Source organism: Cucurbita moschata, unplaced genomic scaffold (assembly GCF_002738365.1).
Source record: "Cucurbita moschata cultivar Rifu unplaced genomic scaffold, Cmos_1.0 Cmo_Scf00038, whole genome shotgun sequence".
NCBI classification, from domain to species: Eukaryota; Viridiplantae; Streptophyta; class Magnoliopsida; order Cucurbitales; family Cucurbitaceae; genus Cucurbita; species Cucurbita moschata.
In genome coordinates this window covers 1706580-1725936 of record NW_019268554.1, presented here as the reverse complement: position 1 = coordinate 1725936, position 19357 = coordinate 1706580, and the positions used below count along the sequence as shown (strand labels likewise).

At 36.2% G+C, this 19357-nt stretch overlaps 1 protein-coding gene and 1 non-coding gene across 2 annotated transcripts; both read right to left on the bottom strand.

Moving 5' to 3' along the window:
• Positions 1–786: 786 nt before the first annotated feature.
• Positions 787–6739, bottom strand: LOC111432441. Its single transcript, XM_023069327.1, has 7 exons — positions 6537–6739; positions 4836–4893; positions 4666–4749; positions 4229–4563; positions 2595–2798; positions 2233–2415; positions 787–2134 (listed from the first exon to the last, which is right to left on the bottom strand). The coding sequence occupies exons 2-7, from the start codon at positions 4870–4872 to the stop codon at positions 1163–1165; spliced, it is 1815 nt and encodes a 604-aa protein (XP_022925095.1). The 5' UTR covers positions 4873–4893; positions 6537–6739; the 3' UTR covers positions 787–1162.
• Positions 6740–11267: 4528 nt separating this feature from the next.
• On the bottom strand, positions 11268–11406 carry LOC111432578. Its single transcript, XR_002708656.1, has one exon. It is a non-coding gene; the product is annotated as a small nucleolar RNA Z247 (small nucleolar RNA).
• Positions 11407–19357: the final 7951 nt, after the last annotated feature.

The following is a 19357-nucleotide window of genomic DNA, read 5'->3' as shown; positions in this document are numbered from 1 at the left end:
TTCTTAAACTTTCAAAATGATCTTTGAAGCATATAGAAGCTGGCTATGCAGACACTTCGAGTCACATGAACATTTTGTTCATCCATGCGACGACCCCATCAAGTCCTCGCTCTAGCAAATACCTCACGACACCTCTCTCAAACACCCCATGACCCCAGGTTGGTTTTTCTTTGGTTTTAGCTCGATTCAGACAAGTTTTCTACAGTTTCAAGATGGTTCATGGTTTATTTGAGGCTTTCTAAGATTGATAGTCATGTACAAATAAGCGGTAGATGATATAAATGAGATTTAAAATGTCAAAAATTCTGTCAAAAAAAAGTTTCGAATTTTCATGCTGAAGAAAAATAAAACAGTAAAGACAATTTTTACAATTTAACATACAATTTAAGCCAAGGGAAAGATAAACGCAACATTGTTGACATTTTAAAAAACCAAAAAGAATATATCCCATTTAAAAGGAACGAAACCCCAGAAAATTTTATGAAATACATTAATTTCTTTTAAAAGAATTAAAAATCGAAACCAGAAAATAGAAAAAATTCCAAGGACTCCTCAAGATCCAAAATCTAATAACAATAATAAAGTTTAAATCAAATTTAAATCTATAAAACTTACAAGAAATTAGTTCTATTTTGGTCTATAAATCCAAAACAATGTTAACAAAAAAAAAAAACTACAACCAATTTAACACCCAAGAACGAAGTAGGAATTTAATACAATACATCGTTACCTTAGGCATAAATTAATTCGACTGGTTAAGACATATCTTCAAACAAGAGGTTAAGAAAAAAAGAAAAAAGCTTCTTTGGAACTCCGAGCAGTTCGACTTTCTCAAATCCACAAAAGTTGAAGGGTTACTGTACATAAATATGGCAGCAGCAACCTAAAAACTACAACCAATTTACCAAAGCTGAAATTTAAAAATACCACCATAATCCAAAACATCTATACACGATATAGAAATTCCTATCTGATATCCTAAATATCTCCATTTTTTAACCTACCCATTTTAGTTTGAATGCAATGTACTATCACTTCACTTTGATCCCCTGCAAAAGACCCCGTGTACTCTTTGTTTCATGATTTTTCCTAGCTAGGACAAAATATTTCCAATAAACTAAGACTGATTAAAGAGAAAAATAAATATACCAACCTTGGTAAGTCATTCCAAAAGCTTTTGAACAAGCAGGTCGAGCAGCACCCTTTTGCGAAGCTTGTGATATTTGGTCAAGTTGTGTTCCTTTGCAATAATCCTCAGTTCTGCTAGACTCTTCAGTTTGAGATCTGAGGAAGGTAAAAGTGCCAAAATTTCAGCTATGCGATCATCCGTGGCGGCGGCGCATGACTTCATTTGTTTGTTTTCCCCAGTTCCGCTGTCGTCGGGTTTGATCTGATCTGAACTAGAAATATCATTAACAGAAGTTACATCTATGAGCTCTTGTCCAACCAGCATTTTTGAAGTCCCTTTATTTTGGGATGAAGGACCTAAGTTTTTCTCAGTGTCAAGAGCACAGTCCTGCTTTTCAACCCTGAGCTGACAAGGTTCAAGAGGCAGATCTAAGCAGGCATTGTCTCCAACTGCTCCTGGCTTTCGATGCTTTTTTGCTTTAGAAATCGGAGTATGTGATTTGCTCCGCCCCTTTTCGGTAAATTCTTTAGGCTTGTGATCCATATTTGAATATGACTTCTCATGACAAACATTCTCAACATTTAGATAATCGTCTAGCAATAACTTGTTTGTCTCCTTGGTCTGGGTTCTGACCAAATCGTTGTTTCCCTGCTGATTATGCAGCTTTGAAAGCAACATTGTAGGAAGATTTGATGAATCAAATGTACCCGTTTTCTTAGTATCCAAAAAGCGTAGATCGCAATCCACCTTTTCTTTCGTGTTTGAAGATGAACATGAAGGGGCACTTCCATTGGATTCAGGGAGAATTGACCCCCCGTCACTCTTGTTCTTCTTCTTTCTTAACAAGAAATCAATTAGCTTGTCCTCTGTATTGCAGTTTCCACTCTTTGGGTATGATGCTGGAGAACTTGAAATGGTATCAAACGACCTTTTGTTTCCACTGAATCCATCTGATTGTCTTGGGACATCTGGATTGGTATTTTCAAGAACAGATTTTCCATGCTGCTATATGAAAGAAAGTTAATGTTACAAAGTAACTGAAGTATAACCAAGGTTTCAATTCAGACTAGTTATTTAACTGAAAGAAAGCCAAGATTTCAAACCTTTCGTGCATTCAGAAGGCGGCCTTCACCACCAACATTCAAAGCTGACTTCAATTTTCTGCTCTTGCACGAGTTATTTATCCGGAGTTCCTCCGCTTCCTCAATTTTTACTTTTGAAACAGACTTCAGATATTCTTCGGTCACAAGCACATTTGAGGAAACTCCTTCAACGGAAATTTCAGCCTGCAAGAAAAATAAAATGTGAGCATCATAACATAGAGAGACTCTTCGAATACGACACAAACTATCAATGTGCGTTAGCTATCACACTAATGCTTCAGCTCACTTCGATCCAACTCCATCATTATGACTCTACTAGACACACCAAGACACTAACTGCATCTAAAGCAAGAAGGCAATACCTTAATTTCTTTCTTGCAAATATCATTTTCCTGGTGCTTTTGGACCGAACCATTGGGTGTTGAATACACTGCTGGGAAAATACTCTTGACTTCCATTTCTTCACTTTTGACTTTTATGCCAGAAATGCTCGAGGTTTCACTAAATGGGCCAACTAACTGCATTGAAGTATCAGTACCTTGGCTGCTCACAGTTGCATGCCGATCCTTATTTTACATAAAGTACATATATTTTAAAGGAAAAAAAAAAGAAGGAAAAAAACTCAATTCAGATGACAGTGATTAACAGTCAATCAATAAACTAGTTACTAATTTTACCCCGAGGCTTTTTAACCAGGTTGCCGACCATATTCAAGGAACAACTTCTTCCAACTAAGCAAAATAAAAGTACTTTTACTTTTAGTTTGGTTTACCCTAGTATATAACTAAAGTATAGCATCTAGCAAAGTTCATAAATGATTAGAATGATAAATTATGAATGTACTACATTGTCTAAAAAGAAACATAATTTAAGAGTTTGAAATGTAGAACTGTCTAGATATAACAATACAGCTTGCTCCATCCAATTTACAAACTTCTATAAATATTCATCCGTAATAGTGGATCTAATTTTCCTAAATATAGGCACATGAATAAATAGAATGCAAAGATCATCTCAGCACATCCAGACAGAAAATTGTACAAGTATAATGCTGACATGATAATTCTTTTACAGTGTTTATACCCCTGACCAACGTCTTAATCCAGAATATTTCTTTTCTTCCCATATCGTTTCAGATATATTTCATAAATCATAAAGGGAATGCCAAACAAAGTGTGTGCACAATGCAGTTGTTGACTAGATTACTCAGTATTGATGTTGGACAAGGGAATGCCAAACAAAATGAACTCTATCAAAACGGTTTTTTCCCCCTTTTTTTTTTTTTTTTCTTTCTCCTTTCCCTTCTTTTTGAGTAAAAAAAGCAAAACTGTACAGAAACTATTTAATTCTTCCAAACTCTATGCAAGAGAATCTATTTAGCTTTAAGATCTAAAGAGCTAGAATCTTCGTTCATAGACATGATTAGGCATAGCTATTATCACATTGGTCTTCTCACACTTTCTTCCTAAATCCTCTGAAATAGAATCATGATGCAGCATTTCATATCTTTATAGTCGAACTTACGAGATTGAGAAATGACGGAGCAGGATGTTCAATGAATGAACCCGAAGGGGAAAACAGCAATGACAATGCAAATAGGGCACATGTATTTCCCCCAAGGACAACTATATACAAAAGTTCCTTGATCCTTGGATTTCTTATGAGGGAGAAAGTTGCCTAGGGTAATGAAATATATGTGTAAACAGTAACAGTTAAGATTCTCCACTAGAAGTCAATAAAATGAGCCCCCCAACCGTTAAGAATACTAAGAACTAATGAAAATGATTCTGTAAAAATGGAAAAAAAAAAAAAAAAAAAAAAGGAAAAAAAAAAACTATCTTGCAAGAATCTCTACATGCAGTAACCTATCGGATCATTGACAATTAAAAGTGGAATCACGTGTATATGTTTTATGCTTTCATGAAGTTTTCTGTAGTCTTCTTTCTCATGCTTCTTGAACAATGACTTTTTAGATCTCAGAGGGTACAGAGAAAACCTGCCCATCATCTTGTTCTCGGCCCTCTCCAAGAAAAGGCTTCAGTATCTCGAACAATTTCTCTGCTGGTTGTGTATGTAATGGTAACTGATCGACTGTATTAATCTTATCACTTCGTCTCCAGCTCTTTATTGAATTGTGAAGGACGTCAATTTTTTCTCTCAAAGCATTACAGCATGCTTCAAATTGGTTTCTACTTTCTGTCCATGCGAGGCCACATTGAAGCAAAACTAGATCTTCTTCAAGATCATCGATTTCAGAAGCTGCCTTCCGTATCAAAATCTTTAGTACTTGAACGCAATACTTCTCATTCATAGCATTTTCTTCTATAACATCTATGACCATAAAATTATAACAAAAATAAGAACCACAAATGTTGAAGTGAAACAAAGAGAAAAATCTGGCCCAAAATAAGAACACCAAATGTTCAAGTTTACCTCTCCCATAACCGAAGTAAAAGTCAGCCTGCCATCCAGATTCCACACTGTAACTGCTTTCACCAGCATCGGAATAGGAGAAACCTGGAACAATTCTTTACAATCAAATTAACTTGAAACTTGTTTATTCAGATAAATAGAAGAAAGTGACGAATAAAGATCAGTAGAACCTTGATCATACGGCCAATCCCACAGATCCCCGTCCATGAAAGTCCCAGAAAATTTATCCTGCAAAAACAAATGAGCATAACCATCTCAACTCATGCATGCACACGAGAGAAGAACAGCACTCCCGTGATGACAAATCATCTCAATAACCGGATAACTCGATACCATGAGCTTATTACAACTACAGTTCAGAAAAGTGGTATTCAAAATTTATCAGGAAATCTTCTTGTTTCCACTTCATTGCTTAAGAACCTGAATAAAGAATAGTACCGCACAACATTCAGTACGCAAGATCCCCAAGATAAACGTTCAGAAAGTACTGTACATTCAACTACCAACTTGAATTTATAAACCTATAACAACTCCTTATCATTGGGTTCCCAAAAAAAAAATCGACTGAAAAATCTATGTGTTTCTTTGACAATATCTGCAGAATATTCAAAGAGATTATAACTCGAACTTGCACAATTTGACGAAATCAACAGTCCTATTCCTAACAACGCATTTAAAGGGGAAAAACATAGCTAACGAGGCGCAAAACGCTAGATACAATCAATCGGCAGAAAAAACACAAAGCAGAGCAAAATTGAAAATATCAAAAGGAAAAAAAAAACAACAAATCGAAGCTAGCGATATACAAAGAGCCAGACAGAAATAATAATAATTAGAGAAATTCTGAAAACGATAAGTTCGAGAGAGTAAGAAGCAATACGAAAAGAAAATAAAACAGTGAAAACCAACCAGCTAGAAAGTTCTGAAGAACGCAAGCCTTTTCTCAGAAATGCAGTCCAAAAACTAACAACTAAAACTCAGAAAACAACTATTTCCATGAACGATAAGCAGCACAAAAAAAGAATAAAAAACAAGCTAAAGCTGGCGACAATTTACGGAGCTAGCCTAGCCGAAGAAAATCAACCAAAAAATTCTCGAAATACGATGCTCAAGACATAAGAAACAGAACAAAACGAAAAGACACCAGCAAGCTCGCAAATTCCGAAGAACGCAAGTGCAGTCCAAAAGTCAAGAACCAAAGCTCAGAAAACAACGATTTCCAAGAACAATAAGAAACACACACAAAAAAAAAAAACTCAAAGCTAACAACATTTTACAAAGCCAAATAGCAGAAGAAAATGAACCAAAAAGGTTCGCGAATGCAAAGCTCAAGAGAGTAAGAAGGAATACAACCTGGAAAAAAAAAACAGTAGAAACTAACCAACTCGTGAATTCCGAACGGAAACAGTCTCTCACAAATGCAGTCAGATAGTCGACAACCGAATCTCATAACAACGATTTCCGAGAACAATAAGAAGCACAGACAAAAAAAAAAGAAAGAAAAAAAAAACACAGCTAGCGACAATTTAAGGAGCCAAACAGCTACAGAAAATTAACCACAAAAAATTCTCGAAATGCAAAGCTCAAGAGAGTAAGAAACAATGCAAAACGAAAAGTAAACAGTAAAAACCAACCAGTTCGCAAATTCCAAAGAACTCGAACTCTCTCTCATAAATGCAATCCAAAAACTAACAACCAAAGCTCAGAAAGCAACAATATCCAAGAACAAGAGTTACACAACAAAGAAGCAGCAAAAAAAAAAATGAAACAACTACAAGAAGAAGGAAGGATCGTAAAAAAGAGGATGCTTAAAGGAAATGCAGCACATTCCGAGACGCGAAACAACAAAAAACAAGGACAGAAGACGATACCTGAGAGCGTACTGCCACGGCTACTGCAACTACAACAGAGGAGAAGAGACTGAGTGGACAATGCAAGGAGCTTATCCAGTAGAATCCACATAGAGAAAAATGAGAATGTAGAGCAGAGAGCGGTCTAGGGTTTCTGAATCTTGGAATTTGAGAGAGAAATGGAAAGAGAGAGAGAGAAGGCGCCAAGCAAATTTTTTGTCTGACAGAGAGGAAGAGGAAGCAACTGAAAGGGACGAACGGACTCTTTGGGAAATCACGCAGCGGAGGAGGGGTCCTTCAAGGGTAAAACCGTAAATTATTCCCAGGACGTTAAAGCCAAGAAGTTTTGGGCCCACTGGATCAGAAAATTCTCTGGGCCCACTGGATCAGAAAATTCTCTGGGCCCACTGGATCAGAAAATTCTTTGGGCCCACTGTATGTATAAAGACGTAGATAATCTCATAAAATATTTTTTAAATCATAAAAAATATATTTGATATTAAATTATAAATTATGGATTTGGTTTCTACCATGAAATTAAAATAATAATAATTAAAATTAAATAAAAAATTAATTGATTACAACAATAATAGAGTAACCCATGTCTTTTTTTGAAAAAAAATTTAATAGATTAAATAAATAATTATCTTAAAAAATTTAGTATTAATATAAATTTAAGATTTTTTTTTTTTTTTTTTTTTTTGAAATTAGATGGAGAAAAAAGGAGGCATATTATGAAAAGCTTAGTAGACTCTGCAGTGAGTGGACCCCGCCGGTCAAAGGAGTTGACAGAGAGCTGCCACGTCACTGTTAAGGGGACACGTGTAAGGATTTAAGAGGTAAAGAGTAGTGGGCAGTGGTGTGAGCGGACTGGGGGATCTTTTTGTGTCTGACCGTGAAGGGGTAAAGTTATAAATAGGGATTGAAAAGTGAGGGTATATTTGTAAATGGCGAAACCTTCGAACTTGTCACTTTTGGAATCTTGGGGAATCAGAGAATTATGGTACCAATAAATTCTGACATTTTTTGCTGCCGAAAAGCGACACTGACCGGACACGCCATTTTTGCATTGAACACACATATATATATATATATATATATATAAACCCAATATATATTACCGTTGTATGACAAAAGTCTCTCGACTAATTTAGTGAATGATCCTAGGTTTATAATCAATAAATACTCTCTTCATTTGAGGTCATGGGAAGCCTAAAGTAAAGTCACGAGAACTTATATTCAAAATATCAAAGTAGACAAATATCATATTTGTTAGATTGAATGGCACGATGACCTATATGGGTCACGACCTCATATATTTATAGATGTGTATAATGAAGATTACATTCCAAATCTATGATTTGATAACAAACCATGAAATCATAGATTTGGTAATAAACCCTTCAAATCATAGATTTGGTAACAAACTAGTAAATCCTAGATTATCTTAGTATATACAGATATGATCTATTTTAGGTTTAACACCCCCCTCAATCTGAACGATGTACTACTAAGTTCAGATTGCGCCTAAAATAGCTAAAAGAAGGAGCTGGCAGTGGCTTTGTCATGATATCGGCGAACTGATCCTTGGAAGATATGAGTCGAACATCAAGCTGACGAGTCGATACTCGTTCACGAACGAAGTGATAATCAACCTCAACATGCTTCGTCCGTCGATGAAAGATTGGATTGGCGGATAGGTAGGTAGCACCAATGTTGTCACACCATAGGCTAGGCGCTCGCGCTTGCGAGATCCTGAGCTCACGCAAGAGGACTTGGATCCAAATTAATTCGGCAGTGGCATCAGCAACCGCCTTATATTCAGCTTCCGTACTAGAACGAGAAACTGTTGATTGTTTCCTCGAACTCCAAGAGATAAGATTGCCACCAAAGAAGATCACATAGCCTCCAGTGCTTTGACGATCATCAGGATTCCCAGCCCAATCAGCATCTGAAAAGGCACTAAACAAATCAGTGCTGGACTTTGTAAGACACAAACTCATATCAATAGTGTCATGTAGATAACAGAGAATTCGTTTGACTGCCGCCCAATGTATAGAAGTCGGAGAGGACATGAACTGACACACTCTGTTGACACAGAAGGATATATCAGGACGTGTCAGAGACAAATATTGGAGAGCACCAACGACACTTTGATAGCGAGTAGTATCCTCAAGTGAGCTTTTCACCACCATTCAATAACAACTTCTCACTGGGAAGCATAGGTGTGGGCACACCTTTGGAGGTGAGCATATTGGTTCTGGCTAATAAATCTCGAATGTATTTATGTTGTGTCAGAATAAGTCCACTGAAAGTATGACGGACCTCAATCCCAAGAAAATAACTCAAAATACCAAGATCCTTAACGGCAAAATCATCCTGAAGTTGTGTAAAAAGTTTCTCAGTAGCCGTAGAAGATGAGTTGATGATAATAATGTCATCAACGTAGATGAGGATATACATCTGAATGCCCGTCTTGATAGATCATATCTGTATATACTAAGATAATCTAGGATTTACTAGTTTGTTACCAAATCTATGATTTCATGGTTTGTTATCAAATCATAGATTTGGAATGTAATCTTCATTATACACATCTATAAATACATGAGGTCGTGACCCATATAGATCATCGTGTCATTCAATCTAACATGGTATCAGAGCAGAAGATCGAGCTACAAGATATGTTACTGTTCCATCTGTACACACCTTGGGTTTCTTGATATTGTGCTTCAATCGAGTACCATACGGATGAGTAGTAGGTGCAAGATCCACATTTGAGGGGACAGTCGTATCAGCCGTTGCTAGGGGAGCAACCGATGCTATAGTAGTTGGTTGACCAGCGGCCGAGGATTCGACTGGGCATTGCGCAATATCATTTGCTGGCGGAGGAGCCGAGGCCTCAATCATTGGCGGAACAACCAACGCCGATTCGCATGGCAGCGACGCGGAGGATTGCTGCGGCAATTCCGAAGCTGATGTAGACATCAAATTTTCTGCATTCAAAGAGTTAGTAGGCCCAGGCGTATGCATGTGATCATTCTCCAAATTAGTACTGCTATTACCCAAATGCAAGGTGCACAAATCAGGGGCATTATGCGTCGACTGCATGATTGGGGAAGAATTAGGTGGGGCTCTCTTGAATGGAAAAACATTTTCATCAAATATGACATCTCTAGACATATAGACACGACCAGAATCGATGTCAAGACACTTATACCCTTTATGTAAAGAACTGTAGCCTAGAAAGACACATTCCTTTGATCGAAAAGAGAGCTTTTGTTTGTTATAAGGACGAAGATGAGGCCAACAAACACACCCAACAATTTTTAATGAGTAATTTGGTGGGGTATGAAAAAGAAGCTCTAAGGGGCATTTTTTTATCAATGACACGAGTAGGAAGACGATTGATGATATATGTGGCTGTAAGAAACGCGTCGTCCCAAAATTTAATAGGTACATGAGCATGAGCTAGAAGGGCTAGGCCAGTTTCAACAATATGACGGTGCTTGCGTTCAACAGACCCATTTTGTTGATGTGTGTGAGGGCACGAAACACGATGACCAATTCCAAGGGAACGAAAAAATGTGTTATGAATTTTCTGATATTCCCCGCCCCAATCAGATTGGATCCACTTGATTTTAGTATCTAGGATGCGCTCAACATGAGCTTGGAATTGCAAAAATATACGAGGAGCTTCTGTATGATCATGCATCAAATAGATCCACGAAAACTTACTGAAATCATCAATGAAACTAATATAATATTTAAAACCCCCAACAAATGGAGGTGCATGGCCCCAAACATCCGAAAAAATAAGTTCCAAAGGTGACGAAGACCTATGGGAAGAACTAGTATATGGTAATTGATGACTTTTTGCTAACTGACACGCATTACAAACTGGACTCCCTAGCACACGAAATATTATTGAGATGCAAAATTGACTTTACTACTTGAGATGAAGGATGTCCAAGACGTGCATGCCATTGGGCGTGAGTAGTAGATCTGCTCACCAAGGCGTGCTTGAGATTATCGACATCGGATGGCTTAATAGGATAAAGACCAGATTCACACCTCCCATTTAGGAGACTTTTCCTCGACTGTCGATCCTTTATAGAAAAGTGCCAAGGATGGAATTCAAAAAATACGTCATTATCACGAGAAAATTTATGAACGGAAAGAAGATGTTTGGAAATTTCAGGCACATGCAAAATATTACGCAATGCAAGAGGACGAGTAGCAGTATTAATTAGAGAATGACCAGTATGCAAAACATGCAAACCTGCTCCATTGCCGACTTGAACTTGTTCACCTCCATGATAACGTTCACGCACAGCGAGACGATCCAGGTCACTGGTGATATGGTCCGTAGCGCTTGTGTCGCTATACCAATTTGGGTCAATCTTGTAAGAGGAAGTAGCCGCCAGTGTCGTAGGAGGAGCAGAAGAAGGTTCATCTTGATAGGACTCATCCATCCTATGCCAGCAGCGGATAGCAGTATGCCCCACTTTGCCGCAGATCTGGCAGGAAGGACGGGCAGAAGGGCCACGGCGATCACCAGCAGGACGAGAGGGTGCATAACCTTGAGAACGACCACGACCACGATCCCTACGCCCACGATTCTTCTGCTGACTACCACGACTAGCATAATTGGCAGAAGATCCAAGATTTAACTGAAGTTCAGCACGACCAGTATAATTGGTCGAAGATCCCGGATTTAACTAAAGTTCAGCCTGGTGTTGTAGTTGGCGAGCTTCATACGTCATTAGATGTGCAAACACATCATCAAGCGTGAGGGCTTCACTCTTGGTAGTCATTGAGGTGACGAAGGGATCAAGTCAGGGCCAAAACCAGCGAGAAGATACGCAATCACATCATCATCTTGCAAGGCAGAGCCAGCGGCGGCCAGCTCGGTGGCTAGCCCTTTGATCTTGCGAAAATAATTTGCAGCAGATTGATCTCGTTTCTTGGATGTGGCGAGCTCAACACGAATCTGAGTAGTGCGAGCACGAGTTGACGATGAAAACATCCGCTGCAGGGTATCCCACGCCTCCTTGGACGTAGTAGCGGCAACCACATCATGAAGAATCTCCTCAGACATGGAGGAGAGAAGGCCGCTAAGGACCTGTTGATCCTGATCATACCATTGATTATAGGCCGGATTAGAGACCAGCTCAGCACCAGCAGCAGTTGAGGACGGGACCAGCTTGGCAGGTGCGGCATTGGTGCCATCGAGGTAACCCATAAGCTTCGTACTCCGTAGGTAGGGGAGGAGCTGGGCACGCTATATGATGAAGTTGTTTTTGGTTAGACGAATTGTGACAGCATGGTGTAGAGGGATTGGGCCAAAAGTCGCCATGGTAGTTGAGACGGTGTTGGAGATGGTGGATGGAGAGGAGGAAGAAGACATGGTAGACATTTAAAAAATAAACCTTGGCTCTGATACCATGATAGATTGAATGGCACGATGACCTATATGGGTCACGACCTCATCAATTTATAGATGTGTATAATGAAGATTACATCCCAAATCTATGATTTGATAACAAACCATGAAATCATAGATTTGGTAACAAACCCTTCAAATCATAGATTTGGTAACAAACTAGTAAATCTAGATTATTTTAGTATATACAGATATGATCTATTTTAGGTTTAACAATATTATCGTAAAGAGTCGTGTTCATCTAACCTTATCTATATTATAATATCAATTAATTGTAAAAATTACATTTTTGTATTCATTAATTTAGATTTTAATCGCATGTGAATAAGATATTATTAAATAACTATATTTTGTGTTTATGAGAATATTATAAAATTTTTATATAAATAAAGTATTTTCAATCATTTTATTATAATATTTAATTTTAAATAATTAACCGTTGTCAAAATAAATTTTATTAAATAAGTAATTCATTTATTTAATAATCTTTTATAAGAAAAGGTTAAATATATAAATTATTATTAATTTATTATAATAAAATAATTATTAATCGAGTAATAAGTGTTGGATGAAAGTCCCCGCTAATTTAGTGAATGATTATGAGTTTATAATCAATGAATACTTCCTCTGTTGTTAAGCCATGAAAGCTTATGTTCAAAGTGGACAATATCATACCATTTGTGGAGAGTCGGGTTTATCTAACATGGTATCAGAGTCATGTCCTAAAGTTAGCCATGTCAATAGAATCCTCAAATGTCGAATAAAGAACTCCAAAAAGAAAAAGGAATCGAGGCTCCTCGAAGGCATAGTAAAAAATGACTAAGACTCCAAAAGAAAAGGAGTCGAGCTCGATTAAGGGGCTTAAAGAGGACAATATCTGCTAGTGGTGGGAGGTGGACATGAGATAGTGTACCAGCAAGGATGTTGGGCCCCAAAGAAGGGTAGATTTGGAGGGTCTCACATCGATTGGAAAAGGTCAGCGAGAATGATAGGCCCTGAAGGGGATGAATTGTGAGATCACACTTTGGTTGTGGAGGGGAGAACTAAACATTTTTTTTAATTTGGTTTTCCCCAAAAGTCTCATTCCAATGGAAATGATGTTCCTTACTTATAAACTCATGATCTTTCCGTTAATTAGCTAACGTGGACCTACTCCTCCCAATAATTTTCAACATATTCTACATGAAACACCCATAACATGCTTTTGTTACCCGTGCCAATAATTTGGTAGCTCACTCACAACGTGAAGATTATGATTTTGCAACCAAGCTCAACACACAACATGTTTAATGTCACAGTCACACTTTTTTTTTTGCAGGGGACTAGCGATTGTGCGGTGCTTATTCTAAACTTAACGAACAAGCGAGCCGTGTCAAAGTCAAATTTCATGGACAATTCTAGTGTATGGTCGAGCCTCGAGTCTCGTTCAAGAAAAATATGTTGGAAGTAAGCATTGTGGAAGTCAATTGCATTGAAAACACGTAGGCAAGAGATATTACAATATATGATCGGGGAAGTTTGGTGACTACTTGGTCTCCACTATAGTATATTTTGAGGCGATTCAGATCTAGCAAGCCTATAAATGATTTTACCGAATAGTCATACAATAGAAATAAACTTAAGAAAGTAATACGACAAGAAAACACGTAAAAAGGGATTTTGCATGTCACGAGCATGCGACCATGGGCAACACGTCATGGACGAGCATGACCATGACACTTAGCACACAAAATTCTCTTCCACTTCTAAGCCCATACATTTCTAATCTAAAATTAATTTTAAACATAAGCTCAAACCGCGTGTGTCGAGTTAGTCTAAAATTTTCGGATAACAAGCTTTTTTTTATTAGAACTATGAGGCATAAATTTTGACTTTAAAAAAAAAAAAAAAAAAACTAAACCAAGTCGAACCATTATTGATGGGTTAGTTCGGGTCGCGCTTATTATAAGAATTTATAAAATGAATAATTGGGTTAGGTCTAAAATATCGTAAAACTCAATACACCCACTCCAAAAACGACAAATAAGCCTAATTTGATAGCCTTATACATTGAGGATCGTGTAAGCTGACCCGAATAGAATCGATATTGTGCAAGATATTAGGGCATGAGAAAATTCCAATAAAAATGGAAATTTTTTAAAATCCTATATACATTCGTAGCCACCATTTGAGGAAGCTAAATCCTATCCAACTAAAATTATTCTTTTTTATTTTATTTTTTATTTTATATTACTTAATGTTTGAATTATTAGATTGGACTAAAATAAAAGTAGGCTAGCTAGAAATATGTTGATTTAAAATATATTCTTTTCACTCACTTTATGTGAATAATTCTTTTATTTTTTCTGGGAATTATTCTCTTATTTGTCACGTTTTCAAAAATAAAAACTTTAATCTAATCAATACGTCACATTATTAAATAATTTTCTCTAAAAATTTATAGATAAAATATATAAAAAACTAAATATAATTTAGATCTTAAAAAAAAATTGAAATGATATAAACACAAAAGTCGTATATGATAGCTTTTCTTATTTTTTACATCCATTTTCATATTTTATTATTATTATTATTATTATTATTATTATTATTATTATTATTATTATTATTATTATTATTATTATTATTATTATTGATGTTTTAATTATATGAAAGGAAAATAAATATATATTAGAAAATTTGTTTAGTAACTTCATTAGTAAGTCGATCCTTCACAGGTTGTTTGTAACTAGAGCTGGTCAACTGTTTAATCCGTGAAGTTACAACTTAAGGGAACAACCTCTCTACTATCTCTAAGTAGGAGTGAATTCCATTTTGCACCCTATGCCAGCTATTCACCCAGTCTTACTCCTGAAATGGGAGGTTGTCACTCTCACCCATGCAAATCTAAGGATAATTTCGAATAAACAGGATCTCCATAGTTAGCTTAGGATTAAGATCGAGTTACCTAGGTCATTGAATGAAAAAACAGTCTCAACAGTAAACGACATTATAAAATGAGAGTGACTTTCTTCATGGTCTGATCTTATGCAATATTCATTGCATAGGATGCCCCCACTCACATGTCTTCACTTGTACAATTTAGTGATCACATTGTTCATATCGTATACAAAAGTGGGTCACATCTATAAAGGTAAGATACTCAGTCTTATCCTTGTACTATACATCATTTTGACTGTATACTTGAACTTGATTCACTTTTATGTCTCTACACATATAGTTTGAGTATTCATGCTATAGCAAGAGTGTTCTTAGTTTATTGGATTTAGATTAATGATCATGAAATTTACTTTATTCAATAACAATCCTTACTAAATAAACATCAATAATAATTTTATTTTAATTAGAGTATATTTTTCTTTACAAACTATGAATTTTAGGACATAAAACCCAGCAGATTAGAGAGAGAAACGAGAGTTAACGACGATGTTGGGCTACGAAGGGAGAATGGATTGTAAGATCTCATATCGATTAGAGAGAGGATCGAAGCATTCTTTATAAGAGTGTAAAAATCTCTCAATAACAGATGCTTTTTAAAAATTTTGAGGAAAAACTCAAAATAAAAAGTTAAAGGTTAAGAATGAGATAAAAAATAGAATTGGGAAGGTCTATGTTATCATTGATATTGATATCCTTTAAATAGGATAACAGAAGTACAAATGAGGAAAATATAAAATAATTAAATACGGAGAATAAAATAAAATATACTGTAAATCAAATCATAAATAAAGAATATTATGATATAATATCTAAGATATATTCTATAAATAATATATACTCTAGATATTATATCTCAATACTCCCCCTCAAGTTGGAGAGTGTATGTCAATCACACCCAACTTGTCTTTCAAAAAATAAAATTGATGTCTTCCCAAAGCTTTAGTGAAAATATCTATCAATTGCATTTTAGTCGAAACATAACACGGTTTGATGATTCCAACTTGTAATTTTTCTCGAACTATATGACAATCTATTTCAATGTGTTTCGTACTGATAAGATAAGGAATCAATACAAGGGGAATAAGATTCGGATTACCTTGTTGATCGAATATCTCAAGCCAATAACACTTTGTTTGAGATTCGAATCACTCCAGAAGCAAGATCGATCATGTCTAGCTTCAATGATTCTTGTTGATCAAGTAATCTCAAACACTTGTTTGAGATTCGAATCACTCCACAAGCAAGATTGATCATGTCGAGCTTGAATGATTCTACATGCAACCTAAACTACATAGAGTTGCAAATAAACTTAGCCATTGGCTAAAGAAAGCACAAATGCTCCTTTTACTATATTTTCCAAGTCTTTTTACAAATACAACATAGATGGCTTTATATAGCCTCAAAATGAAACTATTAAAGGCATTCCAAAAGTTGTAACATTCACACTTTATGGCCATAATTAGCCATTATGTAAATGTAACCGAAATTAAATAAAAAGTCTTAAAACACAATAACTCTAAATTATAACCCACCCAAAATTTACAACAATCAAACTTTATTCTTCTTCAATGTAGCATGAATTGAAACATCTTTTGATAATTTTGACAACCTTTTCTTCACATCTTCATTGAAGTATATTGTATGATTGATGTCTCTTGGTTCATATCATTCTCCACTTCTTCAAGAGGATTCGTCCTCGAATCTATTTGTGTAACTTTGCTGCAAAAAATAAGTTATGGAAATACGACGGACCTCACAACACTCTCTCACGTGTATACACTCAAGGAATTTTAGGCCACTCTGTTTGCACTCATTTACACAAATGAAGCTCTCATTCTCACCTCTCAAAATTTTAAATAGAGCAAAGATTGAATTTTGAACTTTGGGTCGATTAAAAACTAAAAAGATGAAAATAAATAAAAATCAAATTGAGAAGAAACGCAAAGGAAACATATATCCGATCTTGAGCCTGAAGCTCTGATACCAAATGATAAGATAAGGAATCACTACAAGGGGAGTAAGATTCGGATTACCTTGTGGATCGAATATCTCAAGCAAAGAACATTTTGTTTGAGATTCGAATCACTCCAGAAGCAAGATCGATCATGTCTAGCTTCAATGATTCTTGTTGATCAAATATCTCAAGACAAGAACACTTGATTGAGATTCGAATCACTCCACAAGCAAGATTGATCATGTCGAGCTTGAATGATTCTACATGCAACCTAAACTACATAGAGTTGCAAAGAAACTTAGCCATTGGCTAAAGAAAAGCACAAATGCTTCTTTTGATATATTTTCCAAGTCTTAATACAAATACAACATAGATGGCTTTATATAGCCTCAAAATGAAACTATTAAAGGCATTCCAAAAGTTGTAACATTCACACTTTATGGCCATAATTAGCCATTATGTAAATGTAACCGAAATTAAATAAAAAGTCTTAAAACACAATAACTCTAAATTATAACCCACCCAAAATTTACAACAATCAAACTTTATTCTTCTTCAATGTAGCATGAATTGAAACATCTTTTGATAATTTTGACAACCTTTTCTTCACATCTTCATTGAAGTATATTGTAGGATTGATGTCTTTTGGTTCATATCATTCTTGGATTGGCTGCTATGTGTAATGCTGCTTGATTATCACAATACAATAATGCTGGTTCGAACAGTGAAACTTTCAAGTCTTGGAGAATGTATCTTAACCAAGTTAACTCTAAACAAGTATTTGCCATAGCTCGATACTCGGCTTCTGCTGGTGATCTAGACACATTGGTTTGTTTTTTTGACTTCCAAGAAATAATTGAATTTCCAAGGAAAATGCAGAACCCAGAAATAGACCGTTTGGAAGTTCGACAACTACCCCAGTCTGAATCGCAATATGCTTGTAATCTCAAGTTATTTTCAGATGGTAGTAGAAGTCCTTGACCAGGAGTACCTTTGATGTATCTCAGAACTCGAAGAGCTGCCTCCCAACGTGGTTTTCTTGGTTCATGCATAAATTGACTAAGCATACGAACTGAATACACTATGTCAGGCCTAGTAACGGTTAAATATATTAATTTGCCAACCAACCGTCTGTATTTACTTGGATCATTCAACTTTTCTCCTTCTATTGAAGAAAGTTTCAGATTTTGCTCCATAAGAAATTTTTCTGGACGTGCTCCTGTAAGGCCTGTGTCTTGAAGAATGTCTAGAGCATACTTCCTTTGAGACATAAAGATTCCTTTTCTAGACCTAGAAAATTCAATACCTAGGAAATATTTCAAATTTCCTAAATCTTTGATAAGAAATTTCTTGAGTAAACTAGTCTTGAGATGTTGAATTTCTTTGAGATCGTTGCCTGTCAACAGAATATCATCAACATAGATAAGAGCTGTAGTGAAAGAAGTACCTTTACTCTTGGTAAATAAAGAGTAATCTGCTTTGGACTGAGTGTAGCCTGCATTTTGTATAATGGTAGGGAATATGGAGAACTAATTGCGAGAAGCCAGTTTTAAACCATAAAGAGATTTATGGAGCCGACATACAGTATTCTCCCCCTGTCGGCGAATACCTGGTGATAAAGACATATAGACTTCCTCGTCTAGATTACCATGGAGAAAGGCATTTTGAACATCTAACTGATGAGTGAACCAGTTTCGAGCAGCGGCAATAGTGAGTAAGCAACGAAGTGTAGTAAGTTTCGCTGTAGGAGAAAATGTCTCTTTGTAATCAACACCTTCAACCTGAGTGTATCCCTTTGCTACCAGTCGAGCTTTATAACGTTCAACAGAACCATCAGAGTTGTATTTAATCTTGTACACCCAACGACAGCCAATAGGTTTATGGCCAGGTGGTAGAGGAACGAGAGACCAAGTATGATTACGTTCCAAAGCTGCAATTTCATCATTCATAGCCTGCTGCCATAGTGGATTGCCAACTGCCTCATCATAGGTTTTAGGTTCTGTCTGGGCTGTAAGAAAAGCTAGAAAAGCACGTTGAGTAGGAGAAAAACGAGAGAATGAAAGGTAATGATGAAGGGGATACCTGATGCCAGTGTTGGGACTTGAGCTAGAGGTTAAATGATTGGCTCCCGAAGACATCTCGTAATCATTATAATAAGCTGGAGGTTGTTTGGTACGAGTAGAACGTCGGAGTGGAACTGATGTATCAAGTGGGATAAGATCAGATTTAGTGGGAATCTGGAACTGATGAATTTGGAGAAGGAATAGGAGGCGGAGGAGACGGCGAAGGATCAGAATGAATGTTTGAGTAGGGTGGATCATGAAATGGTAAAATGGGAGTTGAAGAAGCTAATGTTAGTCTATGAAGCTGATGAAAAAGGAAAATCATCTTCACAAAATTTAACATCACGACTAATAAAGAATTTTTTAGATTGCATGTCATACAACTTGTAACCTTTATGACCACAAGGATATCCTATGAAAACACAAGGAATTGCCTAAG

Bases quoted from the DNA above. Each gene is read 5' to 3' on its own strand.
- LOC111432441 (XM_023069327.1), bottom strand. From the start codon at position 4,872: ATGGACGGGGATCTGTGGGATTGGCCGTATGATCAAG. The intron at 2,799-4,228 runs GTTTTCTCTGTA...ATGTAAAATAAG, and splicing joins GAGAACAAGATGATGGGCAG to GATCGGCATGCAACTGTGAG. The intron at 2,135-2,232 runs GTTTGAAATCTT...TCTTTCATATAG, and splicing joins GCCTTCTGAATGCACGAAAG to CAGCATGGAAAATCTGTTCT.